This window comes from Trematomus bernacchii, unplaced genomic scaffold (assembly GCF_902827165.1).
Source record: "Trematomus bernacchii unplaced genomic scaffold, fTreBer1.1, whole genome shotgun sequence".
NCBI classification, from domain to species: Eukaryota; Metazoa; Chordata; class Actinopteri; order Perciformes; family Nototheniidae; genus Trematomus; species Trematomus bernacchii.
This window is the reverse complement of record NW_022987942.1, coordinates 860,234-884,378: the sequence shown is the minus strand read 5'-3', so window position 1 is coordinate 884,378 and position 24,145 is coordinate 860,234. Positions and strand designations below refer to the sequence as shown.

Genomic DNA, 24,145 nt, shown 5'->3' with positions numbered 1-24,145 from the left:
CCTGCCGCCCGCTTGTGGCAGACCACACTTCCACGCTCACCGGCAGGCCCGGACTGGCCATCGGGAGGACCGGGAGGGTGTGTGTATGTGTGGCGCGAGTGAGGCACACCTTACGTGTTGTTGTTGTTAGCATCTGGTGCTAGCTAGTTGCGCTAACGGATATAAGGAGCTGTTTCAATGAAAACAGAGGAGCGACATTTCGCCGACAACTGCGCCGAGCACTTGACTGTATGCAGGTAGCCAGACAGTGGGACATTGTACGAAAAGTCAGCACACTCAGCACGGATAGTGCGCGCAACATGATTGCAGCGTCCAGGCAGCTCCCGTTCGAGCATATAATGCCTTGAGCTGCACATAGCTCCAACGATCCATCACAGTGTCTCCACATTCACACACATTCTCACACACACACACACACACACACACACACACACACACACACACACACACACACACACTTTGTATTGTATTATTGTATGAGAGAGGTTCTAGGTTGAATTGAGGCGAATATTTGTAATGTTCAGAGGTTGTTGTGTTTAATATTCATGAGAATATTTGTCATTGTTCAAATGATAATAAACAAACAAACATATAAAGCATATTTGTCCACTCATATGTTGATAAGAGTATTAAAAACTTGAAAAATATCCCTCTAAGGTACATTTAGAACAGATAAAAAATTAATTTGCGATTAATCGCGATTAACTATGGACAATCATGCGATTAATCACGATTAAATATTTTAATCGACTGACAGCCCTAATATATATATGTATATGTATATATATACATACATATACATATATATATACAGTGCAATAAGCTACTTAGTGCAATAAGAAGCTACAGGGACGTTAATCTACGTCGGTAATATTAACTTTATTTAATACAACATTTACGGTACAAGATTTACATCATACAGCCCATGTAGTATAATATTTTACAAATGATGAATTACAGCAAACATGTGCAATATATCCAGGGCCGGCCCTAGGCACTGGCGAACTAGCCGGTCGCCTAGGGCGCCAGATCTGGAGGGGCGCTGCGATGGGAGAAAAAATAATAATAATAACAATTTTTTTTAAATTTTTATTCTGCCAAATGTTCTGCCCTTGATGTAATACATTTACATTAACAATGTAATAAAGTAAACACCCTTTGCACCCTAGGCCAGCAACATTTTGCATTTGCCCTGTATGATGTGCGCTGTAAGTGATGACAGTGGGGGATGTTGACTTATCAGGCGCCCGCAGCTCACAGCCAAAGTGAGAGAGAGCCTCGGAGCGAGCAAGAGAGAGAGAGAGAGGGCGCGCATGCATCGGTACCGCGGATTGTTGTTGGATTGAGGCTGATAACTACAGCTCAGTGAGGTAAAGGACTCTTGAGTGTTTAGATAGTTCACTTTAGTCTAAGTTATCTCAGTGGGTCTCAAACGGTTTGGTCACAATTTATGTAAACAAATATTTCCAAGGCACACCTTTATAATTATTAGGATAAATAACAACAGGTTTGAAATCATTCCAATGTATACTATAGGACAGTAACCAAAAATATCGTTTAAAACTGGAGATATTAAAAAATAGACATGAATAAATAAATGTTAACTAGGTAAAATAAGATATGAATGAACAACAAAAGATAAAATACGTTACATTTATTTGTTATTGGCTATGGTAATAACATTGGTTATGTTCACATACTTATTTGATTATTAAAATGTAAACCGATCTTTTTCATATGGGTGCTTTAGAGTTGTACCCCCTAGATCTAGTCTCTAGTAACGGCCCGTCTACACAGCAGCGTTAAAAAAATCTTGGAGGTGGGCGTATCTGAAGCTTGGGGATTTTTTGCGAGCAAGGCACCAACAACCAATCACATGAATCTCCCGCCCCTGACATACGAAGCAAAAAAGCCCGAAGTAAACTGGATATAAACTCCCCAAACAGGCGAAAACCTACCACTGTCTCTGCCACCTCCCTCCATGCCTGGCTCCTCCGGTTTATATCCCGGTAGGTAAATAGGGACTGGTCATAAAGCACCGGGTGATTCCCTACCGCTAATTTCTCCTCAATGTTTTGGAATATGAGGAAATGACCTACGGTATGTCTCTCCCAGCATACACGCCGTTTGATTGGCTAGCGCTTGAACTGTCAGATTTGCATACACAGGATTTGATTGGCTGACGCTTCCACCTCAGCTTCAAAAGTTGAACATTGCTCAACTTTGAATCCTGAAAATCCTGAAAATCTCCGCTCTGCTGCCCACAATGCAGTTCGGCGAAAAGTGAGGCAAAGTGACGTCACCCCATTCAAAGTGAATGGGCAGAAGCGTTCCAAGATTTTTTTTAACGCTGCTGTGTGGACGGGCCGTAATTCTGCTCAAAGTGCACCAGATTGAAGCATTTTACTTTAAAATGTTAAAACAAATCTTTCCGGGGGGGCATACCCCTGGACCCCCCTACAGGATGTGACGTCCACCCCCCAATTAAAACATGTTCATACAATACTGAATACATTTGAAACCTTCTTTATGTATATAACCAACATGTCAATACGTTTCAGTTTTTGTATAAAATCATAATCTCGCCTAGGGCACCAAAATGTCTAGGGCTGGCTCTGAATATATCCATTATTACAGCTCCGTGGACTGGCAGTAAGGCGATATGGGTCCGTTCTTATTGTGCATCCATGGGTAAAGGTAAAACGCATGTAGTACTGAACACGTAACATGAACGTGCCGGGCGGCGCGGTCCCGTGGGTTAGATGCGCGTTCATAATGCCGAGGGAAATAACTCTCAGAATAACGTTATTAGCACATTTTACAACTTGAGGAATGAATGTTTTTAATAAGGGCTATACAAACGTTCATACTGGGTAGTTTATTTAGTTTCAAAAAAATTATCCAACGATTTACAGACCACTCTTTCCCAATGTAAGTCAATGGGAAAAAGTGTTTCCGGGCCCAGCAACCTAACGGAAGTGTAGTACCGCCGTTTGGCCACAACGAATATTGTCCTCAGAGTCTGGCGCACTTCCTGGGGGCTTGGTTCACACGGGCAAAACTCAAACGGACTATAAACTTTAAACACAAGTCATGTGCACATTTACTACGCCACTGAACATACTTACATTTAAATGTGTACTGCACGGATTCAGCCATTTTCCGCCAAAGATTTTGGAAATTGGTCCGTGCGCAAAGCATTGTGGGTAATTTAAGACCACCGAGGATACACATGAGCAGCCTTGAAATGTTCTGCAACGAAGGATTCAGTCCTCGGTAGAATTCCAAGGATCCTGTACATTGGAACAGTCCTTCGGCGGGATTCGATGACGTAGCATCCTTGAAATAGTGGCTCGGAAGGATCCGTCCTTGACATTGAGAAGCAGCCAGGAAGTAAACACTATAGGGAACAGAAGAGGAAAACAGACAGGAAGTAAACACTAAAAGGGAACAGCAGAAGAAGACAGACATTATCAAGAGGGTCCTAAAATGTGAGCAGACTTTGACAGTCACAGAAAACCTCGATCAGTGCTGCCATCATTTTAAGTATGTTGCTGTCGCTGCAGTTCCAGCCGTTGGTACAGTGGAATTGACAAAAAACATTTCAGTGGAAGCAATCAGATAATTTTTTTAAGAAATAATTTTTTTTTAATGAAGCTTAGCGCAAGTTCTTCCAGGAAGACTGGGTATGTATTCATTCCAGAGATGGAGTACTCGAGTCCTGGACTCGGACTCGAGTCAGACTCGAGTGCCGATTTTTGGGACTCGTGACTCGACTCGGACTCGCTCACTGATTGACGCGACTCGGACTTGGACTCGTGAATTCTCGCGCACAATGACTTGGACTCGGACTCGGACTCGTGAATTCTCGCGCACAATGACATAGACTCGGACTCGTGAATTTTCCCCCCCACAATGACTCGGACTCGACTTGTACATTGGTGCTCCGAATTGGACTCGGACTCGAGCAAGTTTTGTTTGGAGTCTGATGTCCTCTATCCTGGCGTGTGCACCTGCGAGGCGAGTTCACGTACTGGGCCCCGCTGTTCCAGTCTAAAGATGTCTAGAGACACACCCCGCATCGTGCTGTATGCTTTCACACATTCTGCTTCCACATTGGAAAAGAGCAGCGCAAAATGCTCGTTATGTGGAAAAAAGATTGAAGAGAAGGCTCCGTAACACATTACTCTGTCAACAAAACGATTGACTATCCTCACTATCACCACAATGAAACACGTCCTGAAGAATGTCATGCAAAGCTGCCTGCCTGCTTTCCTTTGATTCTCTCTGAACTGCCTGGTCGTTTTAATGTTTAATGTCAACCATTTGTGCAGATAGCATGAAGTAGAGAAGATCGCCGATGCTAACGTTAGCGTTAGCATTTCTCCCCCGGGCTTAAATGGTGTATTATAGAATGATCACACCGGTGACAGTACTATTCAAAGGGTTCACGAAATATGACTACTACTCTTACTGTTTAACATTTTGGGTTACTTAATGTTACTTCATGTTAAGGCTAATAAAAATGACAAGGCTGTAATGCTAACTAACGTGCTAGCTACTAGCTAGGTAGCTAACTTGATCAAGCCACTCCTGGTCATTTCATCAGACGGGAAGCAAAAGAACGAGCAAGACCCATTGCTGGTATAATAACAACCTGGTACTAAGCACACAGGCATCTTGTTAAAGTTATCTTATCTTAGCCAGCGCCATATAGATAGATTATATCTATATTGCGCTGATCTTAGGTATCTGAATGGTGGAGGAAAACAATTGTGACATCACTTACGCGACTCTGGGATTTGTAGTCTTTCTAGTTACGTATTTTTCATAGTCTTATATTTCAACAGTTTTACGACAAACTGTGACTTTTTTGACATGGAAATGATTTTTTAAGATTGACAAACATCATATGTGTAATTCATGGCACAATTCAAACGGGATCGAAAGATAAGTTTTCTCTCCCCATTGACTTCAATGCATAATTTTTCCGAAATAAGGTCCCATTACCCGGAAGTAAGTGGGCGTGACTTCGCCACTCTATGCAACTATTTAGTATATGTTAATTTATTCGTCATCTATCCGTCATTATACATGTGTGTTTACACTGCTCCGTTGTCCATTGACTTCCGGAAAAAGTTCCTTCAAAATAAGAGTCCCGATCTTATTACTATCAAAATAAAAGTGCAAAACGAAAACTTTACCATAAGAAAATATTGGCATACAAATATAATCACTTCTCTAAAAGGCAGTGGCGAGCCGTGACTTTTACGGCCCGTGCACACGGCGGCGTGCGTTGAAGCTTGCCGGCGGGGGGGGGGCTGAAACTCGACCAACAACCAATCACATGAATCTCCCGCCCCGGACACACAAGCACGCGGTTTGATTGGCTAGAGCTTGTACTGGCATATGATTCGATTGGCTGACGCTTCCGCCGAAGCTTCAAAAGTTGAACATTGCTCAACTTTTGCAGCGAGCAACGCTTCTGAAGCTACGCTTCGCTCCCACAATGCAGTTCGGCAAAACGTGACGTCACCCCATTCAAAGTGAATGGGCAGAAGCGTTGAAGCTTCAACGCACGCCGCCGTGTGGACGGGCCGTTATACCTAGGCCCTCTGACCCCCCCCCTTCCCTCGAAAAAAAAGAAGAGTTATTACTTTATTTTAAGACCGCGGAGTCTACTCATGTGCAGCCTCGATATTTCTTCAAACGGAGTACGCCGGGCTCGGTAGAATTCCAAGTATGCTGGAGATTGGAACAGTACTTCGGCGGCACTCGATGACGTAGTATGCTTGAAATAGTGGCTCTGCAGCAGCTTTACTCGCGATTGAGAAACACCCTATGAAAAATACGCAACTAGAAAGACTACAAATCCCAGAGTCACGTAAGTGATGTCATTAACTTTACACATTACACTCGTGTTACTCACCGAAACCTTGTAAAGCCGGTCCCGCATGCTGGCTCTTACGGAACCGACTAACTTTCCGTAGGTACAGCTCTCAACATGTCCAGACTTGTAGTGATTTTCACCTCTTTTAATACTTTTCGCCTCATTCTGAAAGAAAGAGGTGAAATGCGCTAACGTGACGGCCATCTTGGTGTTGGTGACGTGTGTGAGACCAGAGATGTAGTTCATTGAGCATTTCACACAAATAAAAGTGTTACTTCACAGTTGTACGACACATTTTTTATTTTTTTGACTTGCAAAATTATCTTTTAAAGGTAGGGTAGGTAAGTTTGAGAAACCGGCTCGAGATACACTTTTTGTTATATTCCATGGAATGCTCTTAACATCCCGATAGCAATGAATATCTTAAGTGCTTTGACAAAAAATCCATACAAAAATGTCATCTGTGGAAGCCGTAATACTGTAAAAAGTACGACCAATCATTTTAGCCGGCCCGGCTAAAATAACTGGATGACCTACCTGCCTGTCAGCCTTCCATCTGTGCACAAACTTATCTCGTGCCCTCATTGGTCATGTGCGTGTTCGTGTGTGTTGGAGGAGGGGCTCTATAAGGAAGTGGCAGCTTTTCTCCGGTTGTGTATTTTCAAATTCTAGCGATCTCGAGCCGGTTTCTCAAACTTACCTACCCTACCTTTAAATTGACAAACATCATATGTGTAATTCGTGGCACAATTAAAACGGGATCGAAAGATAATCTTTCTCTCTCCATTGACTTCAATACATACTTTTTCCGAAATAAGGTCCCATGGGGCGGAAGTAGAAGGGCGGGACTTCGCCTCTCTATACACATGCATAAACCTCACAGCGGGCGGAACTTGTCATAAAGTCCGCGAAAATAAAGCCCACTCATTTAGAAGGAAGATATGATTGGTCAACTGTACTGTCATTTGACATTACTCTAGCTGGCCCTCTGTGAATGTACAGAGGGACGAGGCTCTCCCGTCTTCACAGTAAATCGCAGAGACGGCATGTAACCCTTCACATTCCAACAGAAACTGAAAATGCAGATTCGAAGGATTTATTTCTTTGGAAATGTTATTTTAAATACAATTAAATCAAGTTATTTTGGTAAAACGAATGAAAAATGTAACAAAAAAATAATATAAAAAATAATATTTAAAAACAATGTTGTTTTTTTAATGTTTTCAAATATTATTTTTTAGAATATCTTAGGCCCTCACAGAGGGCCTAGAGGGCCCTGACGGCTCGCCACTGCTAAAAGGTAACTCATTTGAAATATAGTTAGACATATTAAAGGTCATTTACAATAATACAAATAATAATAATAATAATAATAATAATATTAATATTAGTAATAAGCATATTACAAGAATTGTAGCCGAACTGGCTTCACAGCAGTTCAATGGACACATTAGTATAACATGACAGGATAAAAGCAATGTAGAGGAGCAGCTACATTTCAACACATATATCCACGAAGATTAATACATGAAGACTTGTGACTCGGACTCGACTCGGACACTCCTTGGGTGACTCGGACTTGGACTCGGACTCGACTACGACTCTCCCTAGGTGACTCGGACTTGGACTCGGACTCGAAGAGTGGTGACTTGAGTGACTTGGACTCGTGAATTGGTGACTTGACTACAACACTGATTCATTCATTCCGCAGCTGCATATAATCAGCTCATCACGGGCGTTCTCTTTAACGTATTACATTTCACCTCAATCTCCAGCAGCCAATCATCTGATCCAAAGACCTCATCACACCTCCTCTTCATCCCATCTCTTCATCAAATCCAAAACTTCAACATCACCACCAGTGTCTAGACCCGGGGGGTTCCTATATGCTCACGGCTGCATTTCCCCCTTTAGATATACGATTTCAGGATCGGGGTCTAATCGCCAAAGACTTTTAAAATGTATCATATGGCGCATGCGTCAATAAATGTTCTTTAAACAAAAAATGAAGTTTCTCCTGATTGAAATTTCATTAACAGAAAAAAATAACACTGACAGGGTGATCATGGCCTAGAGCTGCCCTTGAAGAGGAGGTGTGATGAGGTCTTTGGATCAGCTCTCCTGGGCACTGGACATGATGAGAGGAGGTGGATGGGGAGGAGGCGGGCGGCAGCATGAAAACCTGAAATCACAGCTGACTGCAGGAGAGAGGAGAAGGATTTTAAAGTTTGACTGCAGCACGATGATTGGCTGCTGGAGATTGAGGTGAAATGTAATAGGTTAAAGAGAACGCCTGTGATGAGCTGACAGGCCATCATTTATTTAAGTGCCTCATACACTACACAACTATTTTAAACAATGGAAACGTTTGATGAAGATAACTGTGGTTAGACAGGTTGAACAGTCTCATGATAATTCATCAACTCAACACAAAATAAAAACATAGGAAGGAAAGGGGGGGGGGCATCAGAACCTGGGGGCATTCCAGTTTTGCTTACAGTTTGAGTGGGTGAATATCCTTGGTCTTTTAGTGGATGTGTGAATGAGGAAAGGACAGCAGTCTTGTGGGAACTGGAGATCTGAAATGACACAGGGTCTCAACTTGTTGCACCAAAAAGCCCCCCCCCCCCCAGACCAGATTCCAATGACTGCAGGCAGAAAAAGAGCACAACAGAAACTCGAGGAATGTAAACCTCAGCCTGCTCCGAGGCTTACGCTGTAACGGGATATAAGTGAGCTGACATTCCAGAATTGTGTAATCTATTGTCACTGATGCTCAGGGATATGTTCAACAATGAGAACAGTACGGCACAGGTTAAATGCTTATGGTAGAGGTTTCCAAGCTTTTCTATTTGCATCTGTGTGATTTGTTTAAATAAAGTATTTGAATAAAAACATGGCTGTGATGAAAGTCGTCACTGTTTGTGGACAGCACATGTTAAAAAATACACTCAGTACAAATCTCTGGCCACTGACTATTGAGTCTGAGGCTGGCTGTAAACCAAACAGGTGAACAGAAAAACCTTACATCTTTTAAAACGTTATATATATACGTGTATATTTCTATTTTTCTCAGAACAAGCATTTTTCACTATTCTTTTCTAAGTAGAAGCACTTAATTTATTTTTGAGACTCAAGCCATCCCATTTTTTGACCCACAGTTTTTTATAAAGTTTGGTAAAAATGCAGTCATCAAGAAATGCTCACCTGTTTCTTACATTAAAATATTACGAAGACTAAAAGTGTTCATTAATGAATGCCAGTTGCTATGGTGAGGTCTTTGTTTCCTTTATTACTGCTGGAGCATGATGTCAAAAGGAAGCAAAGGAAATGGATTTAGTGAAGCGAACGGCACCAAAGTCAAAGTGAGTGCAGCACGAGATAAAAAGCTAATCAAAAGCTATTCCATGGTGTACAGTTGCAGGGAAAGAAGAAAGATGAAATATGATCCACTGTGAGTGTTGTGCCCACATCTTCTTTTCTTTACATCAATAACTCTTTGTGAATTGACAGACCATGTGTATAAGCAGGGGCGGGAGTAGTAACGTTTGAGTTGGGGCGTAGAAAAAACCCACATTAAATTACAAAAATACTAAATAGCTCGTACATTCCAGGCCTCAAATGTTTGTTATGCATTGTACCTAGGGGACATTTTGACTGTTCTGCTGGGCATGTAATGAAACATGGTAAAACACATAGTAGTAAATAATATCATTTCCTAGAATCAGATGTAGAATTGAGTTTGAGTTTCGGAGGAGGAGTACTCCCTCTTAATGCTCAAAGACTCTCTTTTTTAGACAAAGTCTGATAACAGAACTACCAATACCTTTAACAAAGAAAAAGAGGACTGTCTATTCCCGCACACAGTCACTTTTAGAATTAGTCAAAAGTCAAATGTGAACAGACTTGGACAGTCACAGAAAACCTTGATCAGTGCTGCCGTGTTTCGTTGCGGTTTCGTTGCTGCAGTTCCAGCCGCTGGTACACAGTGGAACTGACTATTTTTTTCTCAGCGAAAGCAATAAGAAATAATAATACAATCATTTTAATTTCATTAACAGAAAAAAATACCAATGACAGGGTGATCATGGTCTAGAGCTGCCCTTACATGTCATTTTGATGGAGACAAAACAGGTCATCATTTATTTAAGTGCCTCATACACTACACACCTATTTAAAACAATGGAATCGTTGATGAAGATAACTGTGGTTAGACAGGTTGAACAGTCTCATGATAATTCATCGAGTTGCATCCACACTGGAAATCCCCAGCACTGAACTCAACACAAAATAAAAACATAGGAAGGGGGGGGGGGCATCATACATTTAGATGGGCATTCCAGTTTCTAAGACTAAAGTGATGTTTTACATCCCCTTCATTAGAGGACACTGACCTAGATGCAATTCTTAAATATGTGCATGATTAGTACACTTCATCCAGCATTTCTCTCTTATTTGCAGCTACAAGTTGCCTTGTGTCATCATATTTTTCATATTCTTATAAGTGGGTAGGTGGCAGCGATCGTTCCCTTTTGTGCATTAAATGAGTAAAATGACACACCAAACTTCCCCCTTGTCTCATCAGAGCCTGAGGGTGGAAGTCTGGCTGAACAGAGACACTTGAGAACCGCTGTGGTATCCGTTATCTCTGGGGAGGGTTTCAGGTTTTGTCGAGCCAGCTAAAGAAAGGAAACCCTGGCTCTGTAGATGTTTACCCGTCTTATAACACCATGCTCTGTGGGTGTGAGTTTCATGCTTTAACATTAGTCATATTCAACAAAAGTGTTTATAGTTGCGTTGTTTACATGGTTGTCTAATCCAGCCTCTTAGTTTGGTGGTATATCAGAAAAACTTGAATGAGAGAGGCTTATTGGTTAAAGTCGGTAACCAAACCTTTACCATAATTTATATACGCTGAATCCAATAAACCCAAGCTTTATTTGGAGGTTTTGACGAAATGTATTGGATTGAGGATACCTAATTTATGTACACAACTGATTCTGTCTTTTCCCCGGTCTGAAACCCAGGTGTTGTCACCCTGACTCAGACTGCATCAATCTGGGTGTGACATTGGACGACCAGCTGTCCGTTACTGCTAACATCGCTGCTTCAACCCGCTCCTGTAGATACACTCTAATAACATGAGGAGGAACATCCAGAACGGACCCAGAGGGCAACACTGGTCCAGGCTCTTGTCCCATCCTACAACTAAAAAACCCACCTGGTACCTTGGACATTTAATTCAACACAAAAAATAGCACTTACTGTAAAGAGATGAGCCCATTTGAAGCTAATGCACCAGCACTTACAGTGGTTAGGCTTATTTGAAGCACATATATCTGGGGTTTTATGGATTATTGCACTCTGGGTGAAAAACATCAGCTAAATGAATTGAAATGTAAAAACAAAACTATAGCTAACTAGTTAAAATGAAATTCATATGTATTCTGTATCATAGTCTTATTTATAACTGATCTATAGTGTATTCACTTTCTATACTGCTACTTATGTCTATACCTCCTTGTAGTGTTCATAGTATAAATACTTCAGTTGATTATATCTGTTATATTATGCTAGACCACCACAGATCACTGCACTTTACTACTTGTTTTGCACTCTGGTTAGATGCTAAATGCATTTGGTTGTTATAATACATTTAAAAATACAAGGTTTTTATCAATAGAATAATTTAATCATTCTTGTTTTACAATATAAGTATGCATCCACACAAGAAGAGCAAGTGATCAGACCTGTGATCAGCTGTGTTCAGGCCCCGACACAAAGTCAGTAATCTGTCTGTTTCATGGATGATGTGTTCAGGGGCCACTGATTGGCCAACACAGGCGTTGTGAGGCCCCACAACACTTCTCTGATGTCCGTGTGCTGTCAAGGTCTCAAACCCCAGCCTGTTCTGCAGATAGTATTTATCTCCTGTACAAGGACACACACTTTCAGGAGAAAATAAAAACACTACAAAAGAAATATACACAATCATACAAACCAGAATTATTAGAAAACTATACACGATTAAATGTGCTTGATGTCATTTCTGCATTACAAATATTTTCCGTTTCATTTCACAGTTAAGTCATTTAATGTTAGGTAATCCACTAATGAGTGCTGCCAGTGTGCTCATATCCAACGCTCAAATCACTGAGTCTACAGATGGAAACACTGTATAAGTCTAAACCAAAAAATCAATCACATGAAAATAAAAAAACCAAAGCCTTAGGATTAAGAGGAAACGACCCTCCTGAAATTAAAATAAACTGTAAAGGGCGAATCCTGAAAAGGGCACATAACGGAGAAGATATTCCGTATGGTGGCAGACAGGTGCAAACGAGATACAACGGCCAACAACATTTCCATTAGGAAAACGCGCTTCAGAAACGATTCAAATATAAACACAAACACACTGCATAGACGAAAACGCTGCAAGAAGCTCAAAACACAACGGAAACGGGGACACTAAAAAGTGACGCACACAGCTGGGACCGGAGCACTTGTTGACGTTCAGGGATTATAAAGTTGGTCAACTATCGCGGAGTTAGCCTTTTTCACAATAGTAAGTGTTGGTCAGTATATTTGAAATGAATAGGCTAATATCTGAAGGAATGATGTGATCATAATGTTAAAATAAGCCAATAAAACGTACATTTGAGGTACGTTTTCAGAGACAGTGACAGTTATGTGTGACAATTATTTATGCAGCGCTTGTGTCAACAAATTGGTGAATGTTTTCTAAATGTTGTCAAGTTGTTTTTAGTCGTTGTCTAGTTTGTGATTGTTTTCTTAATGCTGTGCATGTGTTGTCAAATGTTTCTCCATTTGCATAGTTTTGAAACTGCAGCGCGTTTTTCTTAAAGGTAGGGTAGGTAAGTTTGAGAAACCGGCTCGAGATACACTTTTTGTTATATTCCATGGAATGCTCTTAACATCCCGATAGCAATGAATATCTTAAGTGCTTTGACAAAAAATCCATTAAAAAATGTCATCTGTGGAAGCCGTAGTACTGTAAAAAGCACGACCAATTATTTTAGCCGGCCCAGCTAAAATAACTGGATGGCCTACCTGCCTGTCAGCCTTCCATCTGTGCACAAACTTATCTCGTGCCCTCATTGGTCATGTGCGCGTTCGTGTATGTTGGAGGAGGGGCTCTGTAAGGAAGTGGCAGATTTGTTCCGGCTGTGTATTTTCAAATTCTAGCGCACTCGAGCTGGTTTCTCCATTCTTACCTACCCTACCTTTAATGGAAGTGTTTCGTTCCGTTGTAGCTCGTTTGCACCTGTCGACCACCGTAAAGTTGGACTGAAAATATCACAAATACATTTTCAGGCAGAAAACTTAAATGCATATCGTACCCTCTTATAGCCACCTAAATACTTATTTTCTCACAGTATATATAATATACAAACCCTCCTAGTCAGTCCACTATCACCATCAAGTCAAGAATCTCATTGATGGCAGAACAATATTTTATATTTAGTTGCTAGTTCAGAGTAACTAGAAAACGGAACAGATGTGTGGAATCTTTCACTATCACACACTGCATCATGTAACAGACAGCCCCTGCATGGTCAGGACATGGCTTTCTGTACTAAGGAACATTTCAAATAGACGAAGAAAACAGGAGTGAAGACTACACACTGTACTAATTTCACTTGGTCCACTTGGCTACATGACCCAGGAAGCTGTAGCCTTCAGAGCTGAGCTGATGGGAAGGAGGACCTCCACTGCTGTCAGGAGACACATAAATACAAGTCTCTCTGCGCTCTTGAAGTGCTTTTTAAGTGGAAAGGAGAGGAGAAAATGTTCCGAGGACGTTCAGCAGACGTACATCTACTAGTCTTCAGCCCTGCCTGTGATTTCCTTTCATTTAAGTTCATTGAGTAAGACTTACTTTCTTGCTTTCTTTCTGAAGAGGTAGTTTCTCATTTAAAATGACATATGGATGCTGAACATCATTGAGGATGATGAGAAATAATATCCCAGGAAGTCAAAGGAAAGTCTGTAGCCTTAAGGAAAAAAGAGAGTTGTTTTTCACACACGCTGTGGTTTTTGATCTCCATATTCACAGATCCCCCTCCATTGTCGTTGTACTCATAGCCAGAGTGAAGGCCTGGGGCAGCTAGTCGACCTGGGTTAGGTCTGTTTGAGAGTCTGGAGGCCATCAGGCTGCTGTCTCCGAGGTATAGAGCCCAGGATGAGAGGTTAGAGCTGGAACCCCTCCATGGGTCCCTCCTGCTGCTGGAACAGGAACTGGCCCTGGGTGTGGTCCACCTGGGGGGCCAGGCTGGCGTCCTCCTCCTCCACTCCAAAGTAGTGTTCGATTAGGTCGAAGGCCTTCTGGTAGATCTCCTGGTTCTCGTGGCTCTGCAGGAACTCGATTTTGTCCAGGCCTGCAGGGGGCCACACACACACACACACACACACACACACACACACACACACACACACACACACACACACACACACACACACACACACACACACACACACACACACACACACACACACACACACACACACACACACACACACACACCACACACACACACACACACACACACCACACACACACACACACACACACACACACACACACACACACACACACACACACACACACACCACACACACCACACACACACACAACACACACACACACACACACACACACACCACACACACACACACACACACACACACACACACACACACACACACACACACACACACACACACACACACTTTAGTTTTTTTTGTACTGTATTGCATTTGATGTTATTGATTGTACCATTTGTTTAATACATTTAAAAAATGTGATCACAAAAGAAAACATTTTTGTGTTTCAGGAAAGTTCGCCCATGGTTGTTGGAGAAACCCACTCAATAAAAGCAGTATCAGAAGGCTGCTGTAGCGAAGCATGCAACATAGAGACCCGACCAGCTGTCTGTTAATCTGTCAGTCACACCAATTCATTAAGGATATTCAGATAATAAACCTAAATATAACAGTGCATGTAACAGTGGAGAATGGATGGCTCACAAATGTATTTGTGGTTACGGAACCAGTGACAAACTAACTAACTTCCTGTCACATCAGAGAAGTGAATGGAGGTGTGTGTGAGAGATTTATTGTGTGTGTTGCAGCGCTGTACCGTAAGCCTCCTCGATGAGAGCGCAGTACGGGTTGATGCCGCTGCCGCTCTGCTTGGCCTCCTGCTCCCCCAGCCGCAGGATGTTCTCCAAACCGTTCAGAGACACCTGCACGATCTTCGAGTCCATCACGGTGAGCAGGTCACACATGGGTTTGATGGTGTTCAAGGACACCAGGTACCTATTCACACAAAGAGACATTTTCATTAAAGTAAGTATTTAAATTATCAAAATTCAACTGGCAGGGTTTGCTTTTGGTAAGGTTAAAAGCTTTATATTGCAATGAATATGTGGCAGTTGGAAGAGAAATGGTGCTACACGGACGTTATCTGTGCCGGCGTGCCCCCGGAGGTGGCGTTAGTGACGGCCCACGCTGCCTCCTTCCTCGTGCGGAACTCGGCCTTCTGGAGGATCTCGATCAGCACTGGGAAGATGTTGGCATCAATCACATTCTGACAGAGAGAAGGAAAGTTGTCAGCGACACAGAACAACAGCCCTGCTTCAGAGGACAGGCAGGTGGAGCAGCTCTACCTGGATCTGAGCCCGGTTCCCTGCAGTGATGTTGGACACGGTCCAGCACGCCTCCTTCTTGATGGACTCCTTGGGACTGCTGAGCAGGTGGAGGAGACACGGCAGAGCTGAGCAGTTCAAGATAACCTGGGGTTCCAAACAGAGATACAGAACTGTGAGGGCTACATTTATCACTTGCAAATAAATGACTGTAGTAATTGAGCCTCTACCTGTGTCTGGATGTCATCTCCTGTTACAATGTTGCCGACCGCACGCAGAGCAGGAGAAACCACCTTATAGTCACTGTGCCTGTACAAAACACAAAGAACATTTAAGCACTTTACTGTTGTTATAGCAAACCCTCTTGTATATCATACTATCATATGTTGTGACATAAGGGTTCATGCAGTGATGCAAGGTACACCAACATATATTGTATATATAAAGTATATTCAGTTCATTTTTTAATACAGGTATATCATTTTGACCTGGTCATTTTAAGAGTAGCTCACAAGCCGAAAAAGTGTGGGCACCCCTGTCCTACAGCCACATGCACATTGGCATAACTACTCATTTTGGCCACTAGGTGGAGCTCTATGTACTTTATTGCATCCATATGTATATTACATGCAGGCTTCGGGAGTGATGGATTACATGTAACAGGAATACGTTATCAGAATTGAAAAAACTGGTAACTGTATTCCCTTACAGTTACATACAAAAAGCAGATTACTTTTAAATTACTTACAATAGAGATTTTCCTATCAAAAAAATCTCTGAGCAGAGGAAACATTTTTAACTAAATATCTTAGTTTCTCATTTTCTAAGGTCACATTGTTCTGCTGTCTTACATATGCACTCAATTAAAAGCCTGATACTCAGATTAGGTTACTGGTTACATTTACAGGTAACTAGTCATTTTAACAGAATACATTTCTAAAGCAACCCTCCCAACCCTGCTTACATGAGCAGCTCCACCAATCTGCGGCACACCCCTGAGTCGATGACCGTCTGGATCTTTTCATTGGGTCCGTCAGACAGGTAGGACAGAGCCCAGCAGGCATCAGCCAGAACATCTGGATCACTGCTGAACAGCAGCCGGGACAGCACCTTGAGACAGGGAGACACCTCCACACGGAGAGACACCACAGCAGAGTCAGGACAGATAACTCAATGATTAATGCTGCAAGCAGAAATAAGGAATGTCGGTTGCAAGTTCCAGATAAGTTATAACATAGACTCACTTTGGCAAAATCGGGTGGTGGGTTCTTCCCCCGGCAGAGGTTGGACAGAGCCCACACTGCGTTGCGAGTCGTTGTAAGACGGTTGGACTTTGCGAGTAACCTGAAGGCAACAACACAGTTGTCAGTTGCGATGAAGTGATGTTTCAACACATCCAGACAGAGGAGGAACACTCACTGTTGTAGAAATGGCAGGATGCCACAGTCCAGCACGTAGTCTCTGCACTCAGCGTTATCTCCAGCTATGTTCCCCAAGGCCCACACCGCCTGAAACACAAACCATGCTTCAGTTATCCAGGTGGGATGTGCTGGATCAATCAGGGAACAAGTTCAGAACTCCTAACAGGAACACGGTTTGGGGCTCTGGCAGGGTTTGTTGTTGCCTTGGGGGCTCTCACCTGTTCCTGGACATCCTCGTACTCAGAGTTGAGCAGCTCGATGAAGATGGGGACCGCTCCTGTTTCAATCACCACCTTAGTGTGCAGGAAGGTCCCCGAGGCGATGTTGGTGAGTGCCCAGGCTGCCTCAAACTGAAACACACACAATAGAGGAGAAAATAGTATGTCAGTCAATCCACAATCTGAATTTACTTCTTGAGTCAAGCAATAAGGAACATATGATATTCTATACTACTGAAGTGGCACTGAGACGTTACAAAGAATGACTTTAACTGGTGTAAGTTATTTTTGGTAGGGATACCATTTGCTGTTTATTTCTTAAAGCTCCCATGTCATGCTTTTCCGGTTATTACCCGTCCCCTTGTGTGTTATGAAGGTTTTTATGCATGTAAACGGTGTGCAGAGTCAAAACCCTCAAAGTACACCCTGTAGCGAGTAAAACTCTAACACAGAAAATACCTCCCCAAAACGCCTCGTTGGAGATACGTCACTGCCCATTTGAGTCTTCCATTTAGTTCCGGGTACCGCCTGATGTCATGCGGTACCCGGAACGAAATGGACCAATCCCGAAGAGCTATGGCCACACCAGCAGCGGCGTGTTCCTCCTCCAGAGGTTCGAAGAACCGGCATTTCACAGACGAAAGCTTCCAAAACATTGCCCAGTTTGAGGCCGGATATGCACAGCTTGTTTGGACCGTTTGGAGCAGGGGAAGATCTGGGTATACAACCTGTAAGTTTGCATTGTTATTTGTGTATTTATCAAACAAGACTGTTTAAATGTGTAAACTGTGTTGGACTGCTAAGCCATTGACACAGTGCTAACTGTGCTAACTAAGTTGCTAGAGTTTCCATATATCAACTCTAATATCAGCAGATGGCCTTGCATACATGTATCTCATAGCAGGAGAATGTCTGCATTCACACACAAAATACCTATTGACAGTATACTGCGGGTGATTTGCCGGTCAGTCGCGAAACGTAATTACATTATAGCTGGCGTAGCGATCTAACACACGGAGCTAGAGCTAGTTTTGGTCAGAAAAACATTTTTGTGATGCTACGTTGCTAGCGTTTAAATATATCAACTACAATGTCAGCAGATGGCCATGTTTGTCATGGCAGGAGAATGTCTGCAGTCACACACACGGAATACTCGTACAGTATACTGTACTGTGATTTACCGTACATTGTGACCGTACATATACTGCATGTAGCTAACGAGGCTAGCTGTATGCTAGCGCAAAACAATGTATTCATGCAAGTTACATTGTATGACCGAACGTAGCAGAATACCCGTATACGATTGCAATTATAAACACGTTATTGCTAGCCTAATATGAACCACTAGCTTTTGTTCATAGTAGTTTTATTACACTGCATTATAGTTGCCTTTCCTCCAAGCTAACGTTCATATCGTGTTAGCTACCAAGGTAAACAAAGCTAGGTTAGCATATTAGCAGGCAAGCTGTTCATTACACAACTACTACTAACGAATCTAAAACAACTAAGTTTCTCTAATATTTTGTGATTTGCATTTGATTTCGTCCAGCCAGATCCTGGCGGACAATCCATGACGGGGACGGGACGACCACACTGAGGCCTCGTGCTAAAAGGCACCGCACCGACTGTGCCGCAGGCAAGATGCGAGGAGGAGGAATGGATGATATACCGTGTATATATGTATATTTATGTTCATTTTGTACATTTCTAAAAATAAAGTTTAATGGAAATACTTAGTAGGCCTATCCTTTCTTCCCTGAATTCATATATAGCAAACCATGATTTGATTTCTCATCAAACAGTAGTAGTTTATAACGGGTAAAAATAACTTACTCTTTGTTATGAGAGTAGCTCGTAGGCCACAACGGAAAGACAAGGAGACATACACGAGTTTACAAAACCACGGCACATTTATTGTGGTAAATGCAGAGATAGGTGGTTGAGAGGATCGCAGAGTTAGTCTTCCTGCAGCCGCTTTGGAGAGAGACTGTGTCCGGAGGTGTCCGTGATCGTGCTGATTACCCTCTTCAGCTCCACCCCATCGTAAGACAAAGGCCCTGGGGCCGTCACACTCTTCTATAACAACAGTTAAAAATATATATGTATATAAAATATACCGCTGTACCGACGCCATGATAAGACTGATGTTACGCTGAGAGCAGCCGGGAAAAGCACTGACATGGGCGCAGCCTCTCTGGTGGTTGACTAATCAGAACGAGTGGCCGAGCTGACCAATCGGAGCACACTAGGCTCACAGGGAGGGGGGGGCAAGAGCTCCAACGAGTCGTTTAGTGGAGAAAGTGAATACTGCTGAATACACATGCTTGACAGAGATGCTGTATGCGAAACCAATGTGAGTTTGGAAAATTGCACAGTATAAATCTATTTTAGTATACCTCAACAATGTAATTATGATCAGTGGAAATGGCCATGACATGGGCCCTTTAAATTGTTACTTTTTCGTGCCAGGGAAACAAATGTATCATTTTAATAAAAAAATATGCTGTCATTCAGCCCTTCTTCACACTAACTCTGAATGAGCCCAAATTCCCCAAACACCTTTAAAAAGCTTCTTGAGCCTGCTATAAGCCCAGTGTTTCCGCGCCGCTGCTACGGGGCGCCAGCCAGGTACCAAAACAATAAAAATGTAATTCTTTCTTTTTTAATACATTAAAATAATAATCCGTGGCCACACAGCCTCTGTGAGCGAGCGAGACAGAGAGAGAGCGAGAGAGCTAGAGAGAGCACACCTTTAACTATTTAATATAGTTGTAAAAAATAAAGTAAGAACTCATTCCAATGCGTACTATAGGACAGTAAAAAGAAGGTTTAAAAGGGGAGTGATTAGTAATATGCATAAAGAAAAAGAAAGAATGCTAACTAGGTAACATAAGATAAGAATAAACAAGTTTAAATGATTTGTTATTGGTTGTGATCATATTCTAAAGATGTTTGGATTATTGAAAAGTATACATCTCCCTTTCATCTGAGTGTTGAGCCTTTCTTGTGCTGGCAGACACATAGAAACATATTGGCGGGGCGCACTTCGCACGCACAAAAAAATTCCACGCGCTCACATTTAGCTGGGCCCGCGTGCCTTAGCACCGCTGCTCCATCCTAGGGGAAACACTGAAGCCTGCTATACACGACTTGTTGTGTGCTTGCCACAGACACACGACTTCTTGTTGCCATGGTAATTTTGCTCTGACGGCTGAACCTGCTTGCACTCTGCTTCTAGACCCTGAACGAGCAGCGCTACATCAGAGAAGTTTATAAGTTAGGGAAGTTTTCTTCCAGTAGAGTGATCAGATGTTAAAAGATGCGAGATTACATTTACTGATCCTTAATAATATTATTCGGCGGGCTGAAATCCCACATCAAGCTCTGCTCCTGCAGCAGCAGCTGATCCACTGATGGGCAAAGGGAGGAGGGAGGAAGAGAGAACTACTTAAAAGCTACAGCAAGGTGTTTCAGTCACTGATCTTATCCTTCAAAATGATGAATGAATTCAGATTTCATCCTTCGTAACTGAAAAAAAACCAATACAGCTAATACAACCTCTCCCACAGTGCCTAGTCACATGGCCAAGCTAAATATCTAAACACAGATGGTGCCCTCATAAACACCAGGCTGGACACATTTAGGGAGGAATAGGAAGAATCATGACGATCATTTACAGGAGTGTTGTGTGGCTCTCACCTGCAGAGTGCAGTTCTCACTCCTCTTCAGGAACTGCACAAAAAGATTGACAACACCAGCAGTGGAAATGACCTCATCTATGGGGGGGTTGGGCTCTGCACAGAAGAACACACACAGCCTCTTATTGTATACGTGTTTATGGGGGTGGATATTAAGGCTATATTAGCACAAACGATTATGGTTATCTGTATAACAGCAAAGTGATTGAACCCTATGCAGGAAAAACTGTGTCCAGTCATAATTATTTTAATATAGGACAGTGATAAAATTGGCCTTATGGGTTTTGGTAAATCTTCCATTTTATGTTGATCCTCCAAAATATCAAGATTGCTTGCCTTACATCCATTTTTCATTAGTAACTACAGTTTCAAATGTAGTGGTCATTGTGGTGGAGAGACCCTTCATGTATTATATGAATGATTTACAGTGTGCTACAACAGATAATATATGAAGCGGTGGCAGATGAAATACATGAATGATAGGAATAAAGACATTCTGAGATGCAACACCAACCTTTGGAGAGTAATTTCCTAAATTTCTGTGTAGCAATGAGCTGCTGGTCTGGGTCCTCAGAGAAGATCATTTGAATCATATCTGGAGTGATGACCCCCTCCTGTTCACATGAGAGGGATATTCAAAATGATGATCATGTTCAGATAGCTGTAGCTTTTAATAAAAGAGAGAAGCAGCACTTGCCCCGGCAGCAGGCACTGTGGAGCTGACGTCTGGATCCTGGATCGGACACTCCAGCATGGATTCATCACTTGAAGGAACACACACATTTCTCCTCTTGTACAGCTGTGGGCACACATTCACCGTCACATGGTTAACCAGCTGCTCAGATTCAGAGCATTTTGGCTTGATGAACGATCCAACACCCACGCACAAAAGAAAAGTGCACAGGAGATTTATCACAGTAGACCCTTTTTAGACCCTTGTGTTTCTGCTATTATATCCTCTTTAAGACACATTTTAAAATACTTTTCACCACTACACATTGGCCTTTTTAATAGTTTCACTTGTTTATCTTATTGCTCTTTTTTGTATTATTATCATTCATTATTTGAAGACACAAAGTATTAATAGTACAGTTTGGTTGACAGATAATCTATTGAAATTACCCTAAAATAGCGTAAATACATATATAATAGAAAATAGAGAGTGAGAAGAAAACGAAATAGAACACAGGGGTTGTTGTTCTGGTAGTGTAAAGAAGCACAAACAAACAAAGGATGGTTGTCTCTGTAATACTGTATGTATTGTTGCCACTTTTAGAATTGCTTGTTTTATTATGTTTTTTATTTTATGATTGTTTTGTTATTGTATGTTGTGCTGTTTTTTTTGTAATGCTTTCTATTGACAATTGTATTGTATTTTAAACTTTTGGCAGAAGACTTAAATCAAAGAGGTTTACTATAAATAACAACAAGAAGCATTGTAATCTGTTAAACTGCTGTCCAATGTGTTTCAAACACCATAAAGTAACAGCTGAGAGGAACCTGAGGGTGTTACTTAGGTCATTTAGAAACCCCCACGGTACGATTTTCAATACCATCATACATACAGACCCTCGACCTTGATGCTGATTTGATGTGAAGTGTTGTTGTTGTTGTGCTGGGGATAATGTGCCGGGAACAGGTTTGGTGGTCAGGAGGTTTAAGATGTGTGTTTACCTGCTCCTCTCTTTTCTGTTTGCGTAGCTGTATTCCTTCCTCCTCTCTCCTTCGACGCATCTCCTGAGGAATCAGGGCCTTGTTCTTATAGCTCTTCATCCTGAACGTGTCTTTCCCTGGACTCGCCATCTTGTCTGAAGAGAAACAAAGACAGGCAGTAAATATCAAGCTGCATTTCCTACCAAATGCAAACAGAGCACAAGGATCCATGCCTATGCGATAACATTGTTACTTCTTGTTAGGAAGACCTGCTACAGCAAATGATGTTAAGAACCACAAACAGCGCTCCTGTACAGCTGAGGCTATCATAGAAATGGTCTTAACAGAGAAACAGTCTAGGGGCCTTGCATATACTTAGTTTGTTGTTATTCAATTATAACATTTATTTAAAATTCATCTTGTAAAAAGAATAGGCACTTTATAATGGATGCATCAACTAGGTACGATACATCTGCAGGTGGATAAGCATACACACTATTAAAATACAAACTAAATGAGATGAATAGAAGTTGTCCTTCCTCATTAGGCCTGACATAGGGCCGATCACAAGTCCAGAAGAAACTCATTCAGTAGCAAATGTGTCACTTTGCTAAACACAGCCTATTAACGATTAACATGTTTGTATGGCAGGGAAGATAAATACATCTCCTGACAGTGTGATATTGTCAATGTTTTTCATTTACGAGGCATATTGTGCAAATTAACCACAGCAACCTAATGTTAATGTAATACTAACTGAATTACAAGACAAAGATAATACTTCTGGTCAACAGGACCCTGACACACTCAGTCAGTCACAGGCAGGTGTCACACCCAGAGTCACAGCTTATAGAGGGAAACAACAAAAAGATGAACTGGCATTTAAGAAATCTCGAAATGTGGATAAGCAATATCTTATAAAGAAGCAGCTATGCCATTTGAAGCAACGTTTGGAGCTGAAATGGTAGCATTTTTGGTTCAACAACCAGAAAATGTGCACTTCACTTCCTCGTTATTAAATTAAACGAGCAACTACATTTCACCAGCAGCACAACTCGGAAATTGTAAAATATGTATGTTAAAGTCGCTGTTATCGCCTCTCTTATGACTTGACGATATATTGTGCATATTGACAGACAGTGACATGTCTGGTCTTAACGCTAACATATTTGACAACTGTCTTAGCAGCTGGATGCCAAAAACGCACAGTGCAGAAACTAGCTAATGTTAGCTGTCCGAGCTAATGCTACACGACTGACATGAAAGGCTCACTATCACTATGAAGGGTATCTAAATACCCGGATGAAGCTGTGGATGAACCAGGTGCAGATCATCCATCCCGTTGCACTTTGCTTCACTGAGTTATAGAAACATCTCTCCGTGCAACAGAACAGTATTTAGGCCATTTGGGTCAGTAAACGCAACTGAGGGTTGGGGCGCCAAAAACATCAGGTTCTAAAAGATAATGCCATAATACTGTTTCTTACCCAGTGAAGAGCTAACGTTAATGTACCTGGTAATGTTGGTAGCTAAGAGGCTACAACCTTTCTGGCTCTCCCTCTCTCTTTCTAACAGGAAAATGGCGAACGATCAAAAC

At 42.0% G+C, this 24,145-nt stretch overlaps 1 protein-coding gene across 2 annotated transcripts; it reads right to left on the bottom strand.

Moving 5' to 3' along the window:
- Positions 1-12,986: 12,986 nt before the first annotated feature.
- Positions 12,987-24,145, bottom strand: kpna5 (karyopherin alpha 5 (importin alpha 6)). Of its 2 annotated transcripts, none has more exons than XM_034115636.1 (14): positions 24,036-24,122; positions 22,570-22,703; positions 21,593-21,694; positions 21,410-21,509; positions 20,897-20,991; positions 17,198-17,329; positions 16,978-17,066; positions 16,803-16,902; positions 16,523-16,686; positions 15,789-15,867; positions 15,580-15,705; positions 15,373-15,500; positions 15,051-15,229; positions 12,987-14,289 (listed from the first exon to the last, which is right to left on the bottom strand). In XM_034115636.1, the coding sequence occupies exons 2-14, from the start codon at positions 22,696-22,698 to the stop codon at positions 14,102-14,104; spliced, it is 1,611 nt and encodes a 536-aa protein (XP_033971527.1). In that variant the 5' UTR covers positions 22,699-22,703; positions 24,036-24,122; the 3' UTR covers positions 12,987-14,101. The 2 variants fall into 2 exon arrangements, with proteins under 2 accessions (XP_033971527.1, XP_033971526.1); XM_034115635.1 differs by having other exon boundaries at positions 12,988-14,289; positions 24,062-24,145.